The sequence below is a fragment of the Puntigrus tetrazona genome, chromosome 15, assembly GCF_018831695.1.
Source record: "Puntigrus tetrazona isolate hp1 chromosome 15, ASM1883169v1, whole genome shotgun sequence".
NCBI classification, from domain to species: domain Eukaryota; kingdom Metazoa; phylum Chordata; class Actinopteri; order Cypriniformes; family Cyprinidae; genus Puntigrus; species Puntigrus tetrazona.
In genome coordinates this window covers 20668426-20695193 of record NC_056713.1, presented here as the reverse complement: position 1 = coordinate 20695193, position 26768 = coordinate 20668426, and the positions used below count along the sequence as shown (strand labels likewise).

The following is a 26768-nucleotide window of genomic DNA, read 5'->3' as shown; positions in this document are numbered from 1 at the left end:
GAATGCCATGTAAACACGAGGAGAAACTTGGATCAAACTTTAAAGCGCCGTCGCCTGCAACCGATCCTGATGTGAAAGCACATTAAACGAATTAATGAAAATTATCCAGAGTAGCACAAACAAAGAAGCTCTCTACACATAATTAACAGAGAAATTGAAAGCAATTCATTCGGAAAACGCTTTCGAACGGGAACGAGAACGCCTGGCTTTCTATTGTCTGTTGCGAGCAGTCGCTCACTGACCTGTTTTTCGCACAAAGCCGCTAATGTAAAAGAAGCTAACACGCGTGGGTAGGCTCTGCCTTTGATTAACTAATTATCAGACATTATCAAGACTAAACAGAATCCATTAACTGCTGGTCTGTTGTAGACATCCTCTCATTTCCCTCAGGAGCACCGAATGGCCCTCCCTGCTGCTAGATCTCTAACGTTACACACATACCTCTCCTATCAAATCTATAACAACTAATTCCTTTCTTTAATGAGCCTCTAATTGACTTTTGATGGTAGAGCGCAACTGGCAACTTAAGCTGGCTTTTTAGATCATAACATAAACACACATTTACTTAGCTGTGTATGACAACATCCCATTGACTTCCATTGCTACCCGGTTAAGCTAATTGTAACTAACAAGCTGAATCCAAATCCCATCCTTTCTACTAAAATGTATCTTTTGGCTTTTTAGCAGTATATTATATACATATACACATGTGTGTGTGTGTGTGTGTGTGTGTGTGTGTGAGAGAGAGAGGCCTACTATGTAAACATTAAAAACTAATGTTAACATTTCATTTTGCAATTTAAACCAATATATCCAAGGCTGCTGTTGCTGTTAACCTTGAACTCTCCACTAGGCCAAATCGGTTTTAACAGTCATTTTCCTAGCAAATTGAAATTAAGAGCTCTTGCATGCTGTTCACATGAATATTTATATGTAATATATGAGATTAAACATCTGACACAGTATATCCAGTCGAATCAGAAGCACATTTCCTGCCAATGCGTCACACAAATGATTGTCCCCAGGCACACTGGCAGGGTGGAACCATGGTCAGGGACGGATGATAATTTCATCAAATCATGACTTCAGGGAAGATGGATGAGTCTGTGCGCTTTATTTCAATATTTGATTGCAAAATCCACTTTAGTTATACCACTGCTATTTGCGCATTAATTTATTTAAGATTGTGAGTCATATTAGCATGTTGCCTCCACGCGTTCACGTAAGTGTAACATGAATTAAATTTTGAGCCGCATGAACCCAAAATAAGAACGTAACATAAAAAAAACCAACACAGTAGGACGACACAAATACACAAACACAAACTACTTGTTAGTCTATCTTCGGCTAAGGTTAACAGACTCCCAGTGCCATTTATTGGTCGGTGTGTTTGCAAAACCATGTTCTGCTTTCCAGACCCCAGCTGCGGCGCGACAGCACAGCAGGTTGAGACAGGAGGGAGAGAATGCAGAGAAGAAAAGAAAAGGTAGAAAGATCAGGCCTGTTGTACCTCTAATTGAGTCCTTTGGGCCGTGCCTCCTCAGATCAGAGGCCTTGTTACAAGAATCCGGTTTCATGCTTTCTTAACAATGGGATTTGGGAGAAAGGGATTTATTGTCCTGGGGGACGCTCTACTAACATCGCTTCCATACTCCCCCTTCGCACTCTTCTTATGTTTGTTATTCCTTTTTTGGTTTCCCCAACATCGTTCCTATGATTTAAATCCAATCATTTCAACAGGATAAACGCTGGTGGTTAGCCTGTTAACGGCACGGGGACGAGATACAGAAACAAGGGCTTAGAGAAACGCAGGGGACCTTATGAACAAAGAGAAGCGTCAAAGTGATTAAGTCTACATCCAGACATTTAAAGGCATAAAAGGCAAAAAAGGCAAAAATCTATATTCTGCCATCAATTGCCCACCCTAAAAAAAGCTCCATAACTGTATGATTTTTTCATCGGACCCCACTGACTTACACTGTAAATAATATATATATATATATATATATATATATATATATATATATATATATATACATTTTATATAAATTATATATATATATATATATATATAAATTAATTTGTATTTATATTTTATATATATTGAGGGAGAGAGACAGACAGACAGAGAGAGAGATTTTATTTCATCTTTAAAAGTTCAATTGCGAACGCAAGCAATCTCTGCTGGTTTATCTGTCAAAAACATCTATAAAACATGGAATAACTGTGTCTAAGCAAAATATAAACAGCGAGAACAATAATAGCCCCTAATTATTTGCTTTCCTTATTCAATGTAAACAAAACTAGTATGCGCCGTCTATTTGTTTCCTAGAAGTTGATTAATTCATAGCTCCAGTGTGATTATTCCATAAACTCAGATGCACGGATAACAGCAGTGAGACTGGTGGGGAATTTAGAGTTTGAAGAGATGGAGGAAAAACAGTTTTCAATGCCTCGCAGTCTGGTGATGAAAGCATTCATTTTGTAATCAGCCTCACTGAGACTTTGAGGAGTCTGTGTGTGTGTGTTTGTGAGGAAGCTTTGTTGAGGAGAAAGGAAATGGCCCTGTGTTTTTAAAGAGCGGAGCTGAGTGACAGACAGACTCGTCTCTCAGGCCTTCAGTGACATTAAAAAACACGCAAACAAAAGTCCACGGTAAACACAGGGATTTAAAGCAGGCTGCGAGCTCAAAAGTGTAGCAGTTCATATATTAAAAGACGCAGGGCTGTGACAACGCTGTCACTAAATGTATACACACAACAAGGCCGTAATCACGGAAACTACTGTGTACAGAATACCAGGAGACACTGAGAGGAAGAAGAATGGAGACTGAGACAGACGGTCCCGTGTGTGTGATTGTCTCCTCAATCCAGGACGTTTCAAATTGCTGTTATACACTATTCAAATAACACACACACACAGACACACACACACGCAGTTGGAGACAAACTCCTTAGACACAGACGGGGTCTATCCACCTGATGCCAGACTGTGGGCCCGTGTGTGTGTCTGTGTGTGTGTGCGTGTACAAGTAGAGAAGATGATAGAACAGACAAAGAATAGACAAAGCTCACTGCGGGAGAACTTTATACACACACACACACACACACACACACGCACACGAACACACACACACACAGAGGCCAGTGCTGGAAAAAGCTTTAGCTGTTAACATCTTGTTTTAAAGGGACAGTAAGCTCAAAACAATAAATAAATAAATAAAACCCTCACACTATAAAAATATATTACGAATGTTAAGTTGAGGAAATTAAATTAAAAAATTTGATTTCAGAGCTTCAGTATGGTTGACGTTTTTAAAGAAATTATTTCAATATAAAAGCTATTGAAAATACTTAAAAAGACTATAATTTGTTCCATTTTTATGCCACTTAAATTTTATTTACCGTCATTGTATGAAAAAGAGCAGCCTGGACATTGTACTACATCTTTTTTTCATCTTCATAGAAAAAAGAAGGTCATAAAGTTTAGGAAATAACATCAATTGTTAGACAAAGCAATATAATAATACCATAAGTGTTAATTTGAACTGAACTGAATGCAAGAGCAAATTGTGGCAGGGGGGAGGATTTTCAGTAAATAACAAAAAAAAATTAATTCAAAATATAGCTCATAAAGTACATTTCATGTCACTTTTTTATCAGGCTTAACAGTCCCGGTTTCCATTCACTGTCATTGTATGTAAAAGAGTATGTAGAAGTTTGCTACTTAAGCCTTTTTGGGTTCAGTAAGCTTAAAAATTAGATAAAAAGTATCTCTTGCGCAGAAGTGAGTCAGACAGGTTTGGAACAACACAAGGATGAGTGAACGCACTTTTGGGTGAACCGGCCCTTTAAATCCACTGCATTTCACGCTCACAATAAGAGCCACAGCGATTAACAGCACCTGTTCAAGTCACTGTCTATTCAACTGCTGTACAAGCAATATCTGGCTTCCCCAGAGCCTAATCAAACAAGATTTGTTTTGGGACAGTGTGTGTCGACTGTGTATTTGTGTGTTTAAACTCGCAGTACACATCAAACAAATGAACTCAACTGAATATTGCTGTAAAAGTATGTAGGTCAGAAGGAAGAAAGATGCCACTTTAGGGAACCGGCACAGCACTCAACACACACGCACACACACACACATACACAGTTGCCTGGCAGCCACCTCTGGGGCCTAATAAAACAAACTGCAGTGATGGAGTGGTAATGAGAGCAGAGAGAGAGCGATGTGACAGCCTGCAAAAAGATACGGAAGTGTTTCTACACAGCGCAACGCAATAATAGACTTCAGCCGACATATCTGCACATAATGTCTCCGGCGCATTTCAGCGCATTTTGAGATATTAAAGGACAGGGAGAGCAATCACACAAGTAAAGATATAGACCTAAACATGGTCTGCAAATATCTTACATTACTCTTTTACCATCATAGTGTATTCATATACCAATTAGCATGATGGTAAACTACCACAGTGATGGTTTAGGAGAAATTTTCTTCTTAATTTTCTTCTTCTTTTGCTACTCCACAGAATATTAAGTGTGTTTTTGTGTGTTTATTTGGCTGGTCATGAGCATTTGCTTAAGTAGACGGAAAATAAATATTCAGGTATTAGTTCTGGCTTTGTAGCCAATCAGAATAAGCTTCTTTAGTTCAAGCAGCCGAACAAACCCATTTGACACCGTTCACCACACACACACACACACACGCGCGCCGCACAGCCATGGGCATGCATACAAATGCAACTTCATGAAAGTGCTAATGTGGAAACGCACACTGTATGAAAATAAAGTGAAATAAACAGATTCACATTTCACATAAACACGCTAAGCCAAGACTTCAAAACAGACGCACTAAAACAGTCACGCAAATTTCAGATTAAAATGAGCTAAAATCTTATCAGTGATGTAACAGTAGAGCTCCAAATGTGTGTGTGTTCATAAGTAATGAGAGTCGAGCTGATATGACCTATATTATTCGTCCCTTCTGAGGGGAAGTGACCCCGAAACGACCCCTGGATCAATCAATGCAATCATCTTCACATCACTGACGCACCGAACGCATAAATATTCTATCATTCTACCGATCTACTGCTTTTCATCTCTATCTCTTGTCACTGTGTAAACGGCATCTCTCTTTCTGTCAGTTCATTTTCCTGACCCCTGAGTGTGTGCTGCCGTTCAAAGGTTCGAGGTCAGTAAAATGATCCATTTATTAATTTCTATTACAAATAAATGCTGTTTGAACTCTGTGTTTATTACGATTCTTGTATAATGGTTTCTTCAAAAATATTAAGCCGCACAATTGTTTTCAACACTAATCATTATAGGAAATGCTTCTTGTGCAACAAATTAGCGTATCAGAATAGCATCTGAACAATCATGTGACTGAATACCAGAATAATGGCTGTGCAAATTAATTGTTTTTTACAATTTTAATCGTTTATTAAATTAACAATTTAAATCATTTTAATGCATGTCGATTCAGAAGACATGCTTTAAAAGTATACTACTTATAAGGGGATATTTTTATATAGTTTCTTTCTAAGTCTTATATATATTTTTTGCAGTTATTAATTCTATTATTTTTCTATTTTATTAATTAATTTTTAATTCTATTTTATTAATTTTATTATTTATTTTTTCTATTTTATTTTATTTATTCGGCTGTGGTCATCATTAAATTTCATTGTATGGACAAAGAGTCGCTTGGAAATACAGTTAAATAATCTATTATATCTATGAAGCAAAAAGATCATAGACGTTTTGATTAACTGGCTTTTGAGTAAAAATTTGTGGTATTTAAATTTTTATATGAACTATCCCTTTAAGCTGGATTGGTAAGATGCAAAAAGAGAGAAATGCAGGTAGGAAGCCATATTTATGAGAGACAGCATGAGAGAAAACGGCCAGGAGAACAGGGCGAGCGTAACCCTTCATGCCTCTAGGGCTTTGACCTGCCCCAATTAGACATAAAGTGACAGTGTGTCTGTCTGCCCCTGACACAACCGGACTGGTCTGAATGCTAACGGCTCCAGGACCCCCGCATCCCCCTGTCCCTCCTTGCTTCTCCAGCAATAACCCATCGTGTAAAGGGGGGCGTTTGACTCTGACAGCGCTGTCATGGCCGGCCAATTCTCTGACATTTGAGCCTGTCAAGAGTTGCCACGGTGACCTGGCAAATCCATTGACCCCTTCTGGCCCCATGCGGATGGGGGACTTTGGTGTGGCGGGGCAAGATGTGTGTGGGGTTCTTGTCCCAGACCATAGAGAGGGGGTCACAGTGGGGTACAAGTTCATTTTCAGTTGTCATAAGCTCTTAGGTCTGTTTATAAGGGGCTAGACAAACATGTGTGGGGGGTGAATAATAAAGAAAAGTGAAGAGTGATTGACAGAGAGCGGGAAGAAGTGTGAGGTGAGTTGTGGTAGACACCAGGATGCCAGCTGTCAGGACACGAGTCTGCTGCATCCATTAACAAGACGGAGACGCTTACTGGTGTCAAAGACACACACACACAATCCATCACATGGTCATGAACCTACACACATACAAACTCAGCCCAATGCATAATTAATGCATAACAATTGTCTGTAGAAGATTAAATGAGATGTGTAAAAACTGTGTAAGATATTTTTTCTATCTATCTATCTATCTATCTATCTATATTATTATATTTATTTATATTTTAAAATGTCTTATTATATTTTTGCAGTTATTATCTTATTATATTTTGCATTTTTAATGTAATGTAATTTTATTGTTTTTATTTAATTTTATTTTATTATTTTTACAATTTTGCTTTTTAAGCAAATTTATCTTGCATTAAGGATGTTTTGATATTTTATTTACTGGAGATGTACAGACTACAAAGGAAACATAGGTGTCTCTCTTGCTTTCTCTCTCCCTCTAACCTATTTCCTGTCCGTGGCACCGCTCAGGACCTGGGAACAGCCGGCTGGAAACAGGCACCACCGCTGTCAGGTTCAGAAACATCAGACCTCACTTATCCATCCTGACAGATTACTCTCAACTGGATGGATGCCTGTAATAAAATCCCGCCTCTGAGCCTCATTCTGATTCGTGCCTTCACCTGTCAATCATATAGTCCTCAACATACCAGCTTAATGTATAATGTTCTTTAATGCTTCTTAATGGTATCGATTTACTTTGTTACCTGAAACAGAAGTTCAGGGCAGGACTATTTGTTCGTCTAAATAACAGAAAAACAGGTGCGAGTTTGAGAGTCATCATTCTTGAAATTTCATTTAATGCTGCTAGTGGTGCATAAACAGCACACTGAATATTCAATTCAAACATAAAACTGAAATTAGAAACATCTAGTAGATAACAAATGGAGGAATTATGGATAAAACCGCTCCATGATAATCAAATACTTTGGACTCAGCAGTCCGCCTGCGATGTTGAGTTATTTGCGGATTGCTTACACTTATCCTGCACTTTCTGCCCAGCGTGAGGTTTCTGCGGAGAAGCAGCAGGGGATCAGGTTCCGCACCGGGCCAACGTCTGTCACTCCGGGCTGGCTGGCTCCACTTTCCTGATCCAAGAAGATTCACCCAAGCAACGGGTGGTTGGAGTATCATCTCTCCTAGCAGCTGAGACCCAAAGAGTCGCTGCCACTTTGGGATGGAGCGATGACAGGAGAGAATGATGGAGGGAAGGGAGGTGGAGACTGCAGCACAGCAGGGGGGCGGGGCTTAGCCAGCTTGACGGCTGCCAGTCAAAGAAAGTTAATGACAGCACAATGCTGGCAACGCCCCCTCCTCACGTTTCCCCCGAACTGCCTGCCAGGCCCCCGAAAGAGGTGTCTGGTCCTGGAAAGAGGAGTGTTGAGAGGAAAAGGGGGATGCCGGAGTGTGGATTTTGCCTGAGGTGTGTGGACTGGGAATATTTATGATAATCAACACCCGGGTTGGCACCATCAGGCGAGCTGGAGATTCACTGTATCCATTCGACATCCCCCACCATCACATCCCTAATCGAGTCAAGTGACTTATTAAAGCGTATGGGCAACGTGGGGCTAATTTCATTAGCTGCCTGCCGAGGCCCCCATATCTGATTTGTGTGAGCCTTGAGGGGGAGGGGTCAAAGATTGAGGAGGAATGGTTATCATCTGTGGACCGTTAGACACACGGCAATCAGAGGAGGAGGCGGCGAGGGAGGGATGACAGAAAAGGAGGGTGTACAGCATCAGAGAAACCAAGAGGAGGGTTTTGGTGATTACAACAGATTGTCAAATACTTCCATGGATATTGAAATATTGTGCTGTGTAATATTTTACATTTATGTATGGGGAAAATTAGTGTAGTCAAAACGACTTGCATTACATTGCACTCAAGATATACATTTTATCAGTTAGTCACTCATTGGAATTTGAATAATAATTTTTTTATGCGTTGCAAGTACCATGCAAGATGTTCATGCATTGGCAGGTAAAATGTATTTTTTTCCCTAAATTCACATGAAGGGAAAAAAATAAATAAATAAAAAATGAATAAATATATATATATATATATATATATATATATATATATATATATATATATATATATATATATATATATATATATATATATACATGCCCTCCATAATTATTGGCACCCCTGGTTAAAATGTGTTCTTTAGCTTCTAAAAATTCAGTTTTGTTCTAAATAACATCAATGGAAAAAAAGAGGAAATTCCATCCTTTAATTCAAGTGCATTTATTCAGTGGAAAAAAAATCCCACATTAAGAAATAATTCTTTTACATCAAATCATGGGTGCCACAATTATTAGCACCCCTGATATTTAATACTTTGTACAACCCCCTTTGCCAACAAAACAGCACCTAATCTTCTCCTATAATGTTTCACAAGATTAGAGAACACAGAAAGAGAGATCTTCGACCATTCCTCTCTTTGCACAATGTCTCTAAATCATCCAGTGACCTGACTCCTCTCCTCTGCACTCTCCTCTTCAGCTCACTCCACAGGTTTTCAATGGGGTTGAGGTCGGGGGACTGAGATGGCCATGGGAGGAGCTTGATTCTGTGTGTGGTGAACCATTTCTGTGTAGATTTGGCCACATGTTTTGGGTCATTATCTTGCTGAAAGACCCAGTGACGACCCATCTTCAGCTTTCGGGCAGATCATTTTGCTTTAAAATGTCCTGGTATTTCAAAGCATTCATGATGCCATGCACCCTAACAAGGTTCCCAGGGCCTCTGGAAGAGAAACAGCCCCACAGCATCACCGATCCTCCCCCATATTTCACAGTGGGCATGAGGTGCTTTTCTGCATACTCATCTTTTGTGTTCCGCCATACCCACTTAGAGTGTCTGTTGCCAAAAAGCTCTATCTTGGTCTCATCTGACCAAAGAACACGGTCCCAGTTGAAGCCCCAGTACCGCTTAGCAAACTCCAAACGCTTGCGTTTATGATTGTGACTGAAAGGTTTTTTCCTTGCACGCCTCCCAAAGAGCTTGTTGGCAATGATGGTTGTTTTGGAGACTTTGTGACCCCAAGATCTATCATTTGTTGCAGTTCTTTAACAGTGAGCTTTGGAGAATTTTTATTTCTCTTACCATCCTCCTCACTGTGCGTGGAGGCAAAATGACCTGTAGTACTACTGTTCCAGTTTTTTAAACTTCTTAATGATTCCTCTCACAGTAAGGTTCATTAATATCTGCCTTACCTTTGTCTTTCCCATGTTGGTCAATCAATGGCCCATCAGAGAGGTCATTTCTAGCAGATGACCTCCTATCTGCTACTGCGTTTGAGAAGCTCCTGCTATCACGCCACCACAGTGGGTGGCTATTTTCTTGTACCCATTACCTAACTTGTGAAGGTCGACACACATCTGCCTTACTTGAATGGTGTGTTCCTTTGTCTTTCCCATGTTGAAGAGTGGATAAGAGAAATGGCCTCTGTGTCACGTCATATTTATACCCCAGGGAAGCAGGAAGTGATAAATTGCTAATTAAATGTTCCTTTTCCACAACTCCTCAATGACTATCCATTCAGGGTGCCAATAAGAGAGCACTGTATATATATATATATAGAGCAATCTGCAATTATCAACCATGGGTTAACATGACAAAATGCTTAACTAAAGTGTAGCAGAACAAATAAAAAAACCAAACAAAAAAACAAAACGATCTGTTTTGGCCAAAATTGATCAGAGCTTTCCCAGCATCAACCGATTTCCTAACACGAAAGCTGCATCCCTGTAGAGATAAGCATTGCCCATGTTTAGCAGATGATCTGCTACTGCGTTTGAGAAGCTCCTGCTATCACGCCACCACACCGGCCTTTTCCACAACTCCTCAATGACTATCCACAGAGAAATCATTATCAGACCGTTCGGCTACAGGAAATCATTATCAGACCGTTCTCATTTCTCTCGTCCGGTTGAGAGAGTCCAAATACTACAGGGCCGTTTACTGTGATGTTATACAGCACTAAAGAGGGCTTTAGGAAACTGAGAAGTTATCCACCTGCTGGGTTTTGAATCACAGAATGCGGCATGCTGCAGATTTCTTTTTGCATAACGTTTGCAATTTGCTTTGCATAGAGTCTAAAGCTAAATTACAGTTTGAATACATCTGGGTGGTTGTCTCAAACTAACCTCACATCTATATGCGAAATTATATGGTTCAGATGTGTTCTTTGTGCACACGTCGCTGCTTAAATGATAGATTCTATATGTTGGCACATGTGTGATTCTCCAGTTGAATTACAGTGACAAAATGCGTGCAATTACTAGTGCTAACGGAACACTAATGTTCACCATGCTTCCCTGCGGTGCTTGTTCTTTTATAAAGAGCCAAATCAATATTCATAATGTGTCAGAGAATTTATTTTTCTCTTGGTAGGAAAAAAAAAATCTGCTAGGAACTCACAATAAAATGGCAAGGAAAAAAGAATGAGTTTTAAAGTGTGCAATTAATGCATCAGGCTGGCACATATGGAGCAATTCGACTATTTTCACTTGGCGCACCGTGGGGGTTATGTTTTGCCTGAATCTCATTCTGGTCACCTGCATATTTAGACGTCAGCAAGAATGCGTAACCTCTAAAAACACAAATCTAAATAACCAGGCATGCATTCACTATGTAAACACGCAGCTAGTGTCTAAATACAATGAAGATTTATGTAGATGAGAATCCGAAGGTGTTCATTTTTCATAGTGTGCTAGAAATGCATAATTCATCCTCTCCTTACCCACACGCACTAGATATATGGACCCGGGAGCAAGAGACTATTAATGTTTCTTAAAGATCGAGGGAGTCAAATGCATCAGCTTGTCAATCACACACGCACACAAAATGCACTCACAAGGTGATCACTCACTGTCATCTGCTTTCATTTCCTGTGCAGGTCAGTAATCTGATATTAAACCATCCAAAGACATCCTCTCTCACACACACACAAACCACACCAGAATGAAACACTGCTGTTCTGAACAATAACAAAAACAAACGCCACAACTGAGCATTAAATAAATGCATTTAACCCTTGATAACGATGTGGCAAACAAATTAAAGTGATTGATCTGGACAATTTACCAGCTTTCATCTTTGAAAGTGGACTGCCAGGCGCTTTACAGTAGGACATAACGGATGAAATGTGGGTCCCGCCTCGTAACTGGCCCCTCTAGGCTCTAACGGCTGAATATTGGATACTCTGATCAGGTTAAAGCTATGAGAAATGTGACCGATTATTCTTTTAAAGGTACAGCTTTGTTTTTTTTTAAACATAGACGCTATATGAAAACAAAATAAAAAAGAAATCATAAGGAAAGTTTTTAAGTTTTCCATGAGGAAAACCTATCTAGCAAAAAACAAATCAAGTGGAAATCACGAAAGAAAGCCTCTGGTCAATATCCACGAGAAAAAACCTAGTAAAAATTATGAGGAAAACCTCAAGTGAAAAACCACGAGGAAAACCTCCAGTAAAAATTCATGAGAACGTACCTAGTAAAAACCAGGAAAATCTTCCAGTGAAAACTATATGGACAACCTAAAGTGAAAATCCACAAGAAAAGACCTAATAAAAATCACGAGGAAAACTCCACTAAGCAGCTATGAGGAAAATCTCCAGTGAAAACCCATTAGGAAAACCTCCAAAGAAAAGAGAGAAGACCAAAAAATGAGGAAAACATTCAATGACAAATCATTAGGAAAACCTTCAATTAACAAAGCATGGGGAAAGCCTCCTTCAAATAAGCTCGAAGCAACCGCTACTCAAAAATACTGAAGAAAACCTCCAGCGAAAAACCACGAAGAAAGACCCCAATGAATCTTCACATTGAAATTCACATTCGTGCACACTTTAGATCCAAACACACACACAACCTTATATAGGCACTAAAATGTACACACACACACAATTACACACGCTTCCAAATAATAGTTTTGCCCTGAACGGTGTAGAGCACAGGAGAGCAGCAAAGAACAGTCTGTAGATAAGACTCTATTTTGCATTTGAATGGAGCTGTTCTGATTTCTATGCACTTGGCCTTTAGCCACACTACTATGTGTGTGTGTCTGTGTGTATGCATGCCCAACAGATCCATGCGTCCTTCTGTCTCTCGTTTTCAAGTTTATAAGTGCTGTGTGTGTGTGTGTATGCATGTCTATCAGTCCATCTGTTTGTCTCGCTGCCTCGCTAGTAAGAGCGATTTTACCAGCCCAAACAGATGAACTAAAGATCATGGTCTAAATAAACTCAATATTCACACATGCATGATGAGACAATCTGCATATCTTGGTCAAATAACAAGTGGGTAAAATTAAAGCATCCTTGAAATTGCACATTATGATTTTATAATCATATATGATTATAATCATATGATTTTATAATTCACTGCTCATGTATACATTTTACATACATCAATATGCAGCAACTTGGCCTGGCCGGACAAATTATAATTTGGGGAGGTTTGCCAGTAAAAAACAGACGTCATTTACATATAAAATTTACATATGAAACAGTACAGTAGCAAAATTATAGGATCAGAGAAGAGGTCAGAACTGGTCATGAATAACAAAATAAGGATAGGATTTAGTGCAAGAAGCCATGAAAAATATGGACATGTCCCAAATGTGCACTTAATGTGAAACTACAGTTCCATGGCCTTCATCCATGAAGTTCACAAGATCATGGGGTGTCCCATTTACCATTTTATTTTTCAGAAAGTTGCTCACAAGCCTTGGAAGAGGACCTGAAAGGCTAAAGACGCATTTTGGATCAAATCTATGGAGAAAAAAAGCCTTTTGATATATACCAGATTGCAACACTTTTTGGTACAATTGTCTGATTGATAGATATTTTGCTAACACTTTACAATAAAGTGTAATTTGCTAAAATTAATGTATTCATTAACCTGAACAAAAAATGAACAATACATTTATTACACTAAGAATACATGTATTACACAGTTATTAATCTTTGTTAATGTTAGATAATAAAAATACAGTTGTTCACTGTTTATTCATGTCAGTTCACAGTGCATTACCTAATGTTAACAAATTTAGTTTATTTGGTTTAAATAATGCATTAGCAAATGCTGAAATTAACATTAACTAAGATTAGTAAATGCTTTAGTTCACCTTAACTTATATAGTTAACTAATGATTCTTTAGAGAAATTATTGATGTAACTTTTCACCAGAAATTTTGCTATAAGATGGTTTTAAAAAAGCTTTAACAAAGCACTGTTTAACAACCCTGTAGCTCACAGTAGTCTTTTAAAGGTTTAGAATTCCTCTATGGAGAAAGTAAATGGTATTTTTTCCCTTGCTGGCACCCAGAAGTTGCGCTCTATCAGTTGCAAGTAAACAGGCAATTAACACGAAACACAACTGATATAGAAATAAATATGAGGGCAGAGGTCTTCACCACTGACAAATTTTCTCATTGACACCCTCCCGGGGCCGCATCGCAGACTGAGATCCAGAGGCCAACTCCAGCTGTTCTTTAGATCACACTCATAAACTCCCAAGCCTTGCGAAGGACCCCACACCGCCTATCAATTTCAAACACCAGCAGGAAGGAGACAAGGGACAGGAGGGGGCTCGGATTTCATCCCCCCGACATACGCTGCGGTACAGGAAGCTTAGGTTACTGTTCCCTCCTCCTCTCCGCAGCTGTCCGGGATGGCAGTAAGAACTCGCGCTCCCACAGCACTCCCAGAGTAACAAGAGTCAAACTCAATAACTGCACCGATAACACCACACGGTCACAACAGCATAGCACGCACTATTAGTCCTGCGCAAGAAGGAGAGTTTGAGAGAAGAGTGCTAAAGTTGGCACAATCTGAATGCCAGTTTCGGATACCTTCGGGCGGCCAGCTTGATTGAGTTGCGCTGTAGGTGACCAGAGTGCAAGGTTCAAAAACACACCATCCATCAGAGCGACGGGAAGCATTCTCTGATGATGACACTCCACCGAAACGGCACTGCGGTTCGTACACGTTGTGTGTGTGTGTGTGTTCATAAGCGAGAGTTTGCAACATCAGCACTCGGCAAGGCACTTTTTTTCTTTGAGAAAATAACAGATCGTTCGCTTCAACAGAGAGCTGAATCAATTTCCTCTGTCCTCAGTTAAGGGCGGAGCTGAATTTGCGCTCACACACACACGCACACATACATATGATGGATTACAGGCCTTGGTGGGGGTCCCAGGAGGCTTTGCGTCAGGGGTTACGGGTAGACTGCGGTGGTGCATTCGTAGGGTGAGGGATATCTGCTCTTCGTAGAGTGACGAACGCTAAGGAAATTACGATGGAGGACTCCGACATGTCTTTACGGGTCATCGGATCCAATCCCATGCAGAAAACTGTCAGAATCCAGCAATCTCTTGGAAATCAACCTCATGTTATATTTTTTCGTTCTACCTGACGAGGAACCACAGAAGAACCTCTAATAGGAGAGCGCCTGACACAGTACAGGGATGAAAACATGTCTGCTGTGGTCTGGAAATGCAGATAGAAGTCAATAGTCTGGACTCTGATTGGATTTAAATGACCGTTCGGAATGATTCACAAATGCTTCTGGCTCTTTTTGATGGCAGGCAATCATGTAATGGAGTTTTAAGTAGTTTAGGGTCATAGAGACCACAAGGAATCAATGTAACATACATACACACATAGAGAGATTAGCAGAGATGAATGTTCAAAAACACAGAAATAGTTAGATTAGGATAACATTTTAGATAACACACACACACACACACACACACGTATATATGCATAGTAGTGTGTATATATATAATATGTGTGTGTGCTTCGACTATGCCGTTCAGATCAAATACAGGATCTGACTAGAAGATACAGACACATTAAAACTGAACAAAGCAGAAATATTTGTTTACTCAAAAAAGAAAAGAGGCTAAATCCTTTCTGCTAATCCACAATGACCATCTGATCATAATGGACTCTGTTCTGCGTAAATCCATTCCACTGTACATCTCTAAAAGGCACTGAAAACAACTGTGCAGATTTCTGCTAAGAGCTGCCTGGCTTATTCTAATATTTATTTTTTAAAAGCTTAAAAAAGATAAATTAAATTAAGTTACATTGAATTAAATATGAATATAAGTTCAAAAAACGGTTACTTCCAAAATGCCCTTCGTGATCTATTTTCAGATTGGAAAAATCACATATAATCATACCAATGTCAGATAAATATTTACATCCTGCAAACTAGTTGCGCTTCTCACTTTTGTTACCGGCCTGGTAGGTCATGCACATGCTCCAACGTAACGCTGACTAAAACAGTAGCTTGAATCCATTTCAGCCCATTTGCTAACCCTTGTTCTTTTCTGCATAATTTCTCTGATATCCTGTCAAAAACTAAAGCGAAATCCCATAAAAATTTTTTAAAAACTTTATCACTCACAAGGGGACAAGAGTGAGCATACAAAAGACAGTCAGAGAGAGAAAGAGAGAATGATAAAGGTCAGTGTGTGCGTGTGAGAACTGTATGTGTGTGTATTACTAGGGTTCCATGGGACTGATGATTTATCTCCTTTCCAGAGGGCTTCCTCCACATATACATACAATGAAGAATCGTTTAATATCATCTACACAGTTGACCGATTAGTCTCGCACACACTAAGATGCGACCATAAGATACGCATCCAGATCTGCATGGCTCCATCTCACCGCTGCCGGCGTGCATGTGTGTGTAACGTAACATGCTGCTGATAAGGAGGTTGGTCTTTATGGTGTGGGCGCTGACTCCAGTACTGCAGATATACAACGCTGACACATTCAATCAGGGATTTTATTTCTTTCTCCTTTATCACAGACTAGAGATCCGTTCTTCTTCCACCTCTCTGCCGGCACCTCACCCTCCCTCCCTCTTATCAGAAACCAACATTCCCTGTGGGCCGCGGACGCATCCTGACATCCGTCTGCTTTCAACTTAATCACCAACCCCTAGAACCTGCACAATCCGGATCCCGGGATAACTCCAATGCAGGTCAGAGGACCCAGACAGACACTGACATTTACAATCAGGCGGATGAGGCCAAATGCACGTGTGTGTTTGATTAATTCACTCACACACGCTCACTTGTCCACCAGATGAGATGTTAAAAGCCAGACGGGCGTTTGTAGTCTAGATGTTAGGGATGGGTGGTATGTTGGCATACACCACACTAGAGCAAATATGTGTTAAAAAGGGGATATTTTGCCATGCTATACAGTTAGTGGGAAGTGCAGCTATATGTAAGAAATAGATGCAAGAAAAAAAGGAGAAAAAAGAAAAACAAAAATTGCATGTGAAAGGAGAAATTACACAAAAAATATATATATATATATATATATATATATATATATATATATATATATATATATATATATATATATATATATATATTGCTTCAAGTGTCACATGTTCCTTATTCTAATTTTGGTGTCACTGTGCTGCTTAATATTTGTATTGAAACCGTGATATTTTCTTTTGAAATCCTTTGATGAATAGATCAAAGCCATATCATTCATTTGAAAAAGAAATATTTTGCTCCATCAAAAAATGTTTATTGTTTGCCCAAGTTAATTTAGAAGTTATTGTATTCTTTAAGAAAAATCTTACTGACCTCAAACTTTTGCATGGCGGTGTATATATCGTTACCGTAATATATAATTATGTGATATAGGATTTCGATCATACTGCCCACCGCTACTGGCAGTGTGTGTCCAATTATTTTCATCCTCTTTTATTAGATTTTACTGATGCCGGACACAGCCAAACAGCTTGAGACTCACCAGAAATGCTTAACACAAGAAAGCACCATTTTTGCACTAATTACTTCATCTTACCAGTTCCAAATGTTGCCCAACGATACTCTTAATTGCTGAAGTGCCACGCTGAAGCGTATCAAAAGAACCTTTTCAAAAACGCCAGCCAATCCCAGGCTGGTGGCCTTTTAACAAACCAGCAACGACATCTGTTTTACCCTTCTCTCATTTGCATACTTTTTAAAGGTTACAAATGAACGAAACGGCACTTTTTGTCGCTAAGATTCAAAGTACATGCACACTTTCACATTGTTATTAGTGCAGACCATTAGCGGACACAAACACGCACACAATCGCACCTTATGCACTTAATTAATGCCCCTGTGTTCAACAAGCTTGTTGCCCTCAGATTTATAATACACACACCTCTCCACCTGAGAAGAGATACAGAGGGCTAATTAACATTTTCCTGGATGACTGTGCGCCCCAGGTGTGGCTTGTCACATAGTGCCCGTACACAAGCTAAGACCAGAGATTTCACCACTTTGGTAAATTTATTCAAAGCAGGGCTTGCCTCAGTCTGACATAGTCTTCACAATGATTTATGAACCTGCTCATTGACCCAGTTTATCCCGAGAAGAGAAAGACCAAGAGAGAGAGACAGAAAGAGAGAGTGGGAGAGAGACATAAAGACACAGAGAAAGAAAAATAGCAACAAAAGAACAAAATATCTTTCCCAGAAGCAAGGAGTGCCACGGGGTGCGGCCTAGACTGAAATACATCCATCATATACATCATAGAAAGAGTAAATAGTACATCAAATCTTTTCTGAAAAAATAAATAAAGCTAACTGTACGATAACGATCCAATTTCACTTTCTTTCCAACATGGTAAACAGTGTTATCTAGTTTAGCAAAGTTTGTTAGTAGTAGGTTAATATTTCCAACATCCCCTTGTGCTTTTATTCTTATTCGATTTTTAAAAGAAATCAACAATTTGATGCCAAACTAGCCTAAATGCTTGTAAAGCTTTAGCAAATTACGCCCAGCTTTAACATGCAGAGACAATTATAATCATGCCATTCACACAGGAAGTTGATTTCTCTGAAACATAAACATTGTGAAGCTAACAAAAAAGCCATATATGTGCTTAATATATTTCAAGCATGTATGCATCACCGGTGAAATATGTGCCTTTCGGCTAAAGTAGATGTATGCGAATTGGGATTCAGCCAGTCGCTCCCTGTGGCCTGTCAGCACCTTTTCCACTCTTCTATTCTTCTGCTCTAATTAAGACCATATAAATGACAGCAAAGGGATTCATTTATGTTGAGGAAAGTGGAAAGACATACTCGGTACCTTAAATGAAGAAATGGACCATTTCAAGAGGCGAAAGCGGTGAAAGAGCTAACCCCAGAGAAATAAGTTTGCAAAGAACTACGTTCAGACAGATAAGCACCTTACTAATCATAGAGACAAAATCAACCCCTTTGCAGATTCTCTTTAAACTCTTTAGGACACAGACATCTGTAACAAGATCTGCGTATCTTCTTTGTGGCATAACTAATGGTCAATTGTTAAAGACTAGCGTTTGAGATAATCCTGCTTCAGCGGACACCTCCTTGCAATCTGCCTCATTATTAATAATGCAGCGAGCTCCTTTCACAGGCCTCTCTCTGCTTCCTGCAGCCCAGCTTGGGGTCTCTCTGATCAGGCGGCTTCAGTGGTCCAGGGCGAATGCCTGTCTGCAATCTGTTTCAACAAAGCCATTCACTCAGCTTGCGGGGGTGCGGATTGACCCCATACGAGGAGGAGGAAGAGAGATGGAACCATATATCGCAACAGGAGATGACTTGTGACACAAAGATGAAAAAGTACTGGGCTTGTAACCAGAGTCGGAACCCCAAAAATGAAAGTCGCAAAACAGTCTGGAACATTCGCCACATTTTTCAGTTTGTCATTGAAGGCCAGCTGTTTGTTTTGGAGGTGAACATTTTATACGTATGTGAGTCTGGGAGTATTTCATATAGATCAGATATACACAGCTGGCTATAAAATCAACATTTACTTCTTGAGAAAACAGCGCCGCTTCAGAATATTTCTACGATGTGACAGATGAAACATATTTTGCTTGGAGCGATACATGAGCTGAATCAGTTTAGATTGGCTTCACTTCTGTGATCACTCACCAGTAAAGAGAAGTTTTATGAGTGGAAATTGTGTAACGTAACACAGCTGAGGGGTCTCGTTTAAGTACAGTTCTTGGTCTTTCCTGCTGTAGGTTTAGTATCCGCTGTCCTGCTAACCTTACAACCCTTCACCTCTCACCTGAAAGTCATAAAACATCCTAAAGCTCCTTTAACTCTTTTAGTCAACTCAGAAATCCTGAAAAATGCTGCCTTTGCAGGCTGCATATGGAAGTAGGGAGCATTCTAGTATCTGGTTAAAAGAATAAAAATAGTGTCTGATAATATTTATTTGAATTCTTAAAATTTGCTTGGTTATGTCTGAATATTGTTTCGAATCATTAGACAAGTTTATAGTGTCTATGAAAGTTTACAAGTGTCTTGTTTCCATACAAGTTACCTTCATTCACAAAACAGAGCCCTTTTAGCACCTAGACCTAGCAGAGCAGAGAGGGGGAAGTGAAAGATACAAGGCAAAAAAGGAATAATCGGGGACTTCATCAATTTTTCATGAATTTTCATTTAGGCGAGGAGACCCCTCTTAGTGCGATCGATAGATCAAGCTGCTGTCACACAGTTAGCACCTGGGGGCCGCCACCACTGCCTCGGAAGAGCAGAGAGGATCAGAGGAAACACACACACCCCCTGCCAGCTACATGAGTGAAAACACACAACACACACAAACTGCCTTTATACTGTGTTCCATATACATATACCTTATAACCCGAAACGCAGTTGTGCATCATCAATTACAGGTTAAAAATAGATAATTTATTCAAAAATATTACTGAAAAGCTTCCCGCAATTGCTAGCTCCAAAGTACCCTTTGCAAAAGCTAAATGCAAGCATCATCTCCTTTAACCCAAATCACTGTGCTGTATCATCAATTACAGGTTAAAAATAGAAAATGCAGCAGCATTCAAAATTTACTGGCTCTCAAAACCTTCCCACAATCCCTTCATCTAGAGTTACACTCTCCAACAGCTAAACACACACACACACACCCTCTCATTACTGCATGGGGTCTTGGCTGCAGCACACAGAGCCAATTTAGTTATCCATTCATTCAATATTTATCATCATATCCTTATTTCATGATGGATCGCTCCTATTTTCATAACAATGCATAAGAGAGGCTGCAGTATTGATCAGCTCAGGTTGAAACAGACTTCAAGATAGTAGCTCACTTAGACTTCGGGTCTAGACTACAAACCCAGCAGAGCAAGACCAATTCTCCTTAATCTCTAATGACTTTTTTGCTTTGGCATATCTGCTAAGCTAGTGTAGCTACGTTTTATGCCTTTAGATGCTGAAATGTATGCACTGATTGCAAAGATCACAAACTCCCAAGACAATAGGTGCACGGTATGCCTAGCAAAGAGTTTCTTGGCTACAACAGTCCATTAATCAGCAATGATTTAGCAAAAAGGTCTATCATTAAAATAGCATACTCACTGGCTAGCAGACAAACAAATGTGGACAAGTTAGCTGTCATTCATAATGGTCTCTGATTGGCTTGGGGATCTGATCCCAGGGGATGTGCTCTCTCTGAAAATGCAAGTCAACCCAACAGAGACCTATCTTCAAAGTAGAACCCATCTACAGATTGTCAATAAGCCCCCCTCCCAGATTCTGCCTTCCTGTGTAGAGCGTCATCACTGTCCTTTCACACCTAGCAAGCTCTTTCATCTGAGTCTGTCGCTCTGCACATCCTTGGCATCCCCTATCATTTCCATTTCTCAGGCAGAATGAAAAACTACAAGCCTGGCAGACTGTACCGAAACAGACTGAAATATCTAAGATTTGCTAAAACATATGTAGAGCTAATTTAAGTCAGAAGCCAACTGCAAAATATAGTTCCCACTGATTGTTGGAACTAGGGAAAACAAGCCTGTTCCAAATCCGTCAGATGCAATACCAAATCACAATTTTATGTGGCAAACATTGTGGTATTCCAAAAGCAGGATTGTGCAGTTGTACGATTAGGAGCATTAAGGTGCAGTCTGGTCCACAGGGTTCCCCAACACTGATTGTTACTTTGACTCAAGACAATAATTAAAGAAATCGCATACTTACATGCTACTTCCAGTGAGGCATTTCGACTGACTGCTTCCCCCAAGTAATTGCGTGCCACACAAACGTACGCCCCCTCATCAGGTTTGCTTCGACGGCCGTGTACGATGCGCAGGAAGAAGAGTGAGCCACTGGGCAGGAGCATGCGGTGGGATCGAGGGTCATCTTTATCAGTTTCAACTCGTTCTCCATCTTTGTACCACTCCACGGTAGGGGTGGGCCGCCCCTCTGCCTTGCAGTTTAGGGTTGCTGGCTCGCCCTTGGATACAATCAGATCGGAGGGGTGTTCTACGATCCGAGGTGGAGAATCTTCCTGCCGTAGACGGGATCCTGGTAAAACAGAGAAAGACAAAGACTTGTCAGTTTCAACCTTACATTTATATTCAACAGGATATTTGTAGCCTCTACAAGACTGCAACAAACCAGTTAGCAAAGTTACTCTAAGTTACTCTTAGCCAGTTTAGTTCTCTAACCCTGCTTCTGGTGTGCCAATTTCATACAAAGTTTAGCTCAATTTTATGCCAACACACCTGTCTGCAAGCTTCTAGTCTTCCTGCAAACCTAGGGTTATTTAAGTTAGTTAAAATGGGGTTGCAGGTAGACTCTGCAGGAAGCTGGCTCTCCAGGAGTAGGTCTGGTCTTGGCAATCACAATCTAACATTTTCAAAAATGTTACTTACTTACTTCCGTACATACTCGTTTAAAACAATCCTTTATCTCTACTGCCAGTTGTTCATTGAGTATACAAAAGTAATGTTTCTGTGCCAAGAAAAGCAATGTAAAAACACAACCCAGCGCTCTGCTCCAGCACACTAATTTAGGGTGCCACATAGTGAGCTGGCAAGCCATTGGGGACTTGCCCTCTGTGACAGAGAGGTTCAGGGGTTTAGACTAGCACTGTGTTAAAATGCTAATCCCCTGAACGTTCCCCTGCATGGCCCTGCATTTGGTATGGATAACGCTAGCAGCCCACGCTAGGAGTCTGGCCCTTATGATAATAGATTGCGGAAAGAGCAGTGTGAGCCTTAACCCTAGAGATAAGGAGCCAGAGGCCACCCTGCATTTACATCACTAAGGCACGGGCCAAAGAGGGACAAAAGCAGTCCCTGATCCCCCCAAAACCCGGCCAAAAAGAGATGCTAAGCCAGAGCCGCTAACACTGCCATCAGATGAATGCTGTAAGCTTTACACGCTTCAATAACACATGGCTAGTTTGGAAACACCCTTGAGATTGCAAATGCTGATTTTTGACTTCTTTTTAAGAATTAGAATTGCTTAAAACTAGAAGTGACTACAAGAGAGTCTTTCTGGGGCCCCCCAAAAAATATATTACACACCCATTATGACCAAGTTTCAAATCTAAAAATAGAGCATATGCAAGATTATCAACAAGACCAAGAAGATACATCCACAAATGAAGCACAATATGTTTGTTCATTGGCTTTGTCTACGCACGGCTAGTGCCTAAACCTCCCGAGAGGAGCATGCTAGCATGATCAGCACACAGCTCTGTGCAGCTTTATTTGTTTAGCACTGCTAAAACAGCTGCTCGCTAGCCGTTTGTTCAACATAAACCACTGCAGAGCGCAGAACAGACCTCCTACGCTATGAAGCCCCAGCGGCAGCAGCTAGCTTGAGCTGAAGGTGGCCGTGTCCTCTCTCGGGACGGCAGGTGTGCAGTGCTGATGTACAAGAGTTCAATGCGGTGCAAAACTCTTTCGGTTGCTGATGTATGGCGTTTGTTGAGGGTGTTTAGGATCATTGCTAAATGTGAGATCCACACTGCTTCTTCTTACCAGTTGGACCAGGATACAGAAATAGCAGAGAAGCAAGCTTGTTTGTTCATATACAAATATATTTTGCTGAGTCTTAGCATTCTCTAAAGGTTCGTTCTCTCCTGTAGTGTAGTACGGACTCTATTAAAGGGAGCGAGGACTCCCACTTCACCTCATTTGTGCTAATTCCTGCCATTTCCCTCTCATTGATTAGTGATTATTCCAGCTGTCTGCTATCTAAGTGGGGCCACACACAGAACCCAGAGCAGACTTGGGGGTCACACAAGGGACTTGCTACTGATAGGGAGAGATCTTATCCTGTACCCTCCAGGTTTCATGTTTAAGTTGTGCTGCATACTATGAAACCGAGCTCTGCTGAAGTTTGCAGATACACTGATTTTGCTTTCTCTCACTGCCTCTCACATTTCTCTCTCCCTCTTGGCAGTCTGCTTCCCTCAAACCTGAGGTGTCAAACTCATTTAAGGTTGGGACACTGATGCAACCTTGGTGTATCCATGGATGTTCTTCTCAATCTAATGAAATTCAGAATCGATTTATACATGAACGAACAATAATGTTTATAACATTTTGTTTCGTATTGAGCTCATTTTGATGGTGTAAGTCACTAAACGAACAAACCACTAATTAACATTATGACATTGATAAATGGGGTTGGTCAAGATAAGAAGATGACAGGGGACCGTGTCCACCAAGAACACTCACACACACATATATTAACTGCTATCTCACTGGAGCATCTGTTTAGCTTCTAATCGACAGCCACTGGCAGAGAATTTTACATAACTGAGGTGAATATGCTTGCACTTGCCATGCGATTCGATTTTTATTAGTCTAATTTCTTTTAATCCAATTTGTATTCCAATCTGCAACCTCTAATCGTCTGAACCTTGAGGCGCCATCTGCTTGCTGTATTTTTTTCTTTAGTCTTTTTATCCAGGGAGAAATTTTGCTCAGCAGATGCTTCTAAAATTGTTCTTTTCCCTGTTAAGTGAAGAACAGAAGGAAATATAAAAACAGATAAAGGATAAACCAATAAAATGGAATATTATTCACATCATAGCATAAATGGGGCCCATTCTTTTTGACTAGGTACTGGGTAATAACTAACTAAATGTGTTGATTCTACAAACTAAACTAGTAGTGAGCGAGAAAATTAAATTTTTACTATGATACATATTTTGAAAACGTGTTCTTTGACCTCTACAGATATATAACAGGCAAACCTTGCTGTTTTCCACTTGTGAAATTGCAAAACCTGTTTTTATAGTGACCATTCTAACCAGGTCAATAATACAGGCAGACACACCCACACACACACACACACTCCATTACCCCTAGCACACTTGTGGATGTAGCTCATGAAAATGAAAAAGTAATTTTTTCTATATTTTCTCCCATCAGCAGACTAAGCCACTGGCAAAGTCAATTTATTTCCTTCCCACTCTCTGTCTCTTTGTTTCCCCCTCTCTCTCTTCCTGCTGCCCTCTCTTAATGCGATCATTGCTTGTTGTACAATCAAGTGCTCTTGGCCGCCTGGGAGAGTGCTCTTTACTATGTCTCTGAACGCACACCATTCAAAGAACCATTTCCTCTTCCCTTGGACCCCCCAGCCAGGCCACACACACACACACAAGGGCATATATGCATATGCACGCACATTTGGGGAATGCACACATGACGTGTGGAATTCTGTGTGAGAAACTGTCGACACTCCAACTGAGTTTGATTCATGCATTTATAACCATTCTTGATACATGTAATGCACTGATGCGATTCATATCCATCAATTTTCCAGAAAGTATAATTTAGCAGAAAAAAAGAAAAACAGAAATTGGATAACATACATCCACCTCATCTAAGTTTTCTAAAGCCTGTCTTTCTCTCCTCCTCGCCATATGCAGCCTACAGAATCAGTCAAGAAGGGAGATGTGTTTTCTATGGATGAGAAAGCCTAGAGGGGGTGAACTGTCATGTTAGTCATTGTTTACTGGCTGGTTAAGAACAATAGCTCACTTGCAGAACCTCCCTCTTGTCTCCTGCATGGAAAGAAGAATAATTTCATCCTTGTATATATTGTGCCACCGCTTAATGGATGGTGAAGAACAGAAATAGTAGTTTTAATAGTTTTTCTCTCTTTCCCAGCCTGCTGCTGATCCATCTACAACACATTTCCATTTCCAAGTTATCTTCATCTCCTCACTGTCTGAGCAATGTAATCTCCTCAACCACAGACAAATCTCAAACTGTTTCTCCAAGACACCAATGAGAACAAATAAAGACTATCACAACTCCAGATATAAAGACTATCACATATCTCCAGAGATCCAGGATTTCACACACATCTACTCAAGTGTTTCATGAAAGATCTCGAACTCTGTTAAGATCAGTTACCAAATTACCTATACTTCTCTACTTTAAATTTCCCTCAAGGGTTTTTAAGAGAAACATCTGATACTTCTAAGAAATATAACTTAAAACCATAAAAGAGCAATGAAACCTCAGAGCAATAAAATTTTCTTCTGGGCACAGATGACCATGCATGGCACCTCCACTGCTCTTTTATTAGCTCTGCCACGCATTTACTCACGTGCAAAGCAGAAGGCTGGTGGAGCTTTGATGATCATCTTTGTAATTATTTTTTATTGGTTCCCCTGAGATTCATCAGCCCACCGTTCAAATCAATAGCCAGAGCTTCTACCCACCCAGCAAGGCCAGAAAGCCCCCAGAGGACGCATCACTTATTGTGTGTTTGTGGAGCTGTGATCAGAGGTTACCACGGGCAACGTCCCAAAGGTGTTCTAATTACACTGTTCCATTGGCAATAAATAAAAGGCGAGGAAAGAGGTCACCGTTTGATGAATGGTTATCTCAGGATTTTGATGCGGATTAACGTTAATTGAATTAGTATGCGCCTGAAGGAGCATCACAGTACAAAATCATTTATGGTTCGCTGAGCATACATATGAGAAATATTTCCTTGTTTTTTTTATTTTTTATTTAATTTATTTTAAGTAGCTGAACAGAAAGTTGAGACTGAAAGAATGGGGTCAAAATGGCAGCGACTATCTATCTATCTATCTATCTATCTATCTATCTATCTATCTATCGTCTATTTTCAATACTTTCGTTTCTGTAAAAAAAATGGCATTAATTTCTTTTAACTTAAATTTTAAATTAAATACATTTTATTTACATACGTTTCCTTGCGTTTCAATCAGAATTGCAGTGCATGTGCTGTTTGCTACATCAACCCTGTTTCAAACCAAATTCCTGTTATCAGTCTTGTCAAATCATATGGAAAACCAATTGAATTTGCTTAAAACATAGCAAACGTGCAAACAAACATGACACATTTAAATGCTGGCAGGGTTTGAGTTTTGTGGAAGCCCTTTAACCCTGATACTGGTTATACTTCAATTCCAGGCACTGGAAGTTCTCTCTGAGATGAATATCTTTACTCGGGCTAG

At 40.0% G+C, this 26768-nt stretch overlaps 1 protein-coding gene across 11 annotated transcripts in view; it reads right to left on the bottom strand.

Annotated features, from left to right (window-relative positions):
- The window catches only part of robo2 (roundabout, axon guidance receptor, homolog 2 (Drosophila)), a 366772-nt gene that overhangs the window by 132722 nt on the left and 207282 nt on the right, over positions 1-26768 (bottom strand). For all 11 annotated transcript variants that reach the window (XM_043259047.1, XM_043259054.1, XM_043259051.1 and 8 more), the window contains one exon: positions 21509-21835. In XM_043259047.1, coding sequence (XP_043114982.1) covers positions 21509-21835 — 327 coding nt within the window. The remainder of the gene's footprint in view (positions 1-21508; positions 21836-26768) is intronic.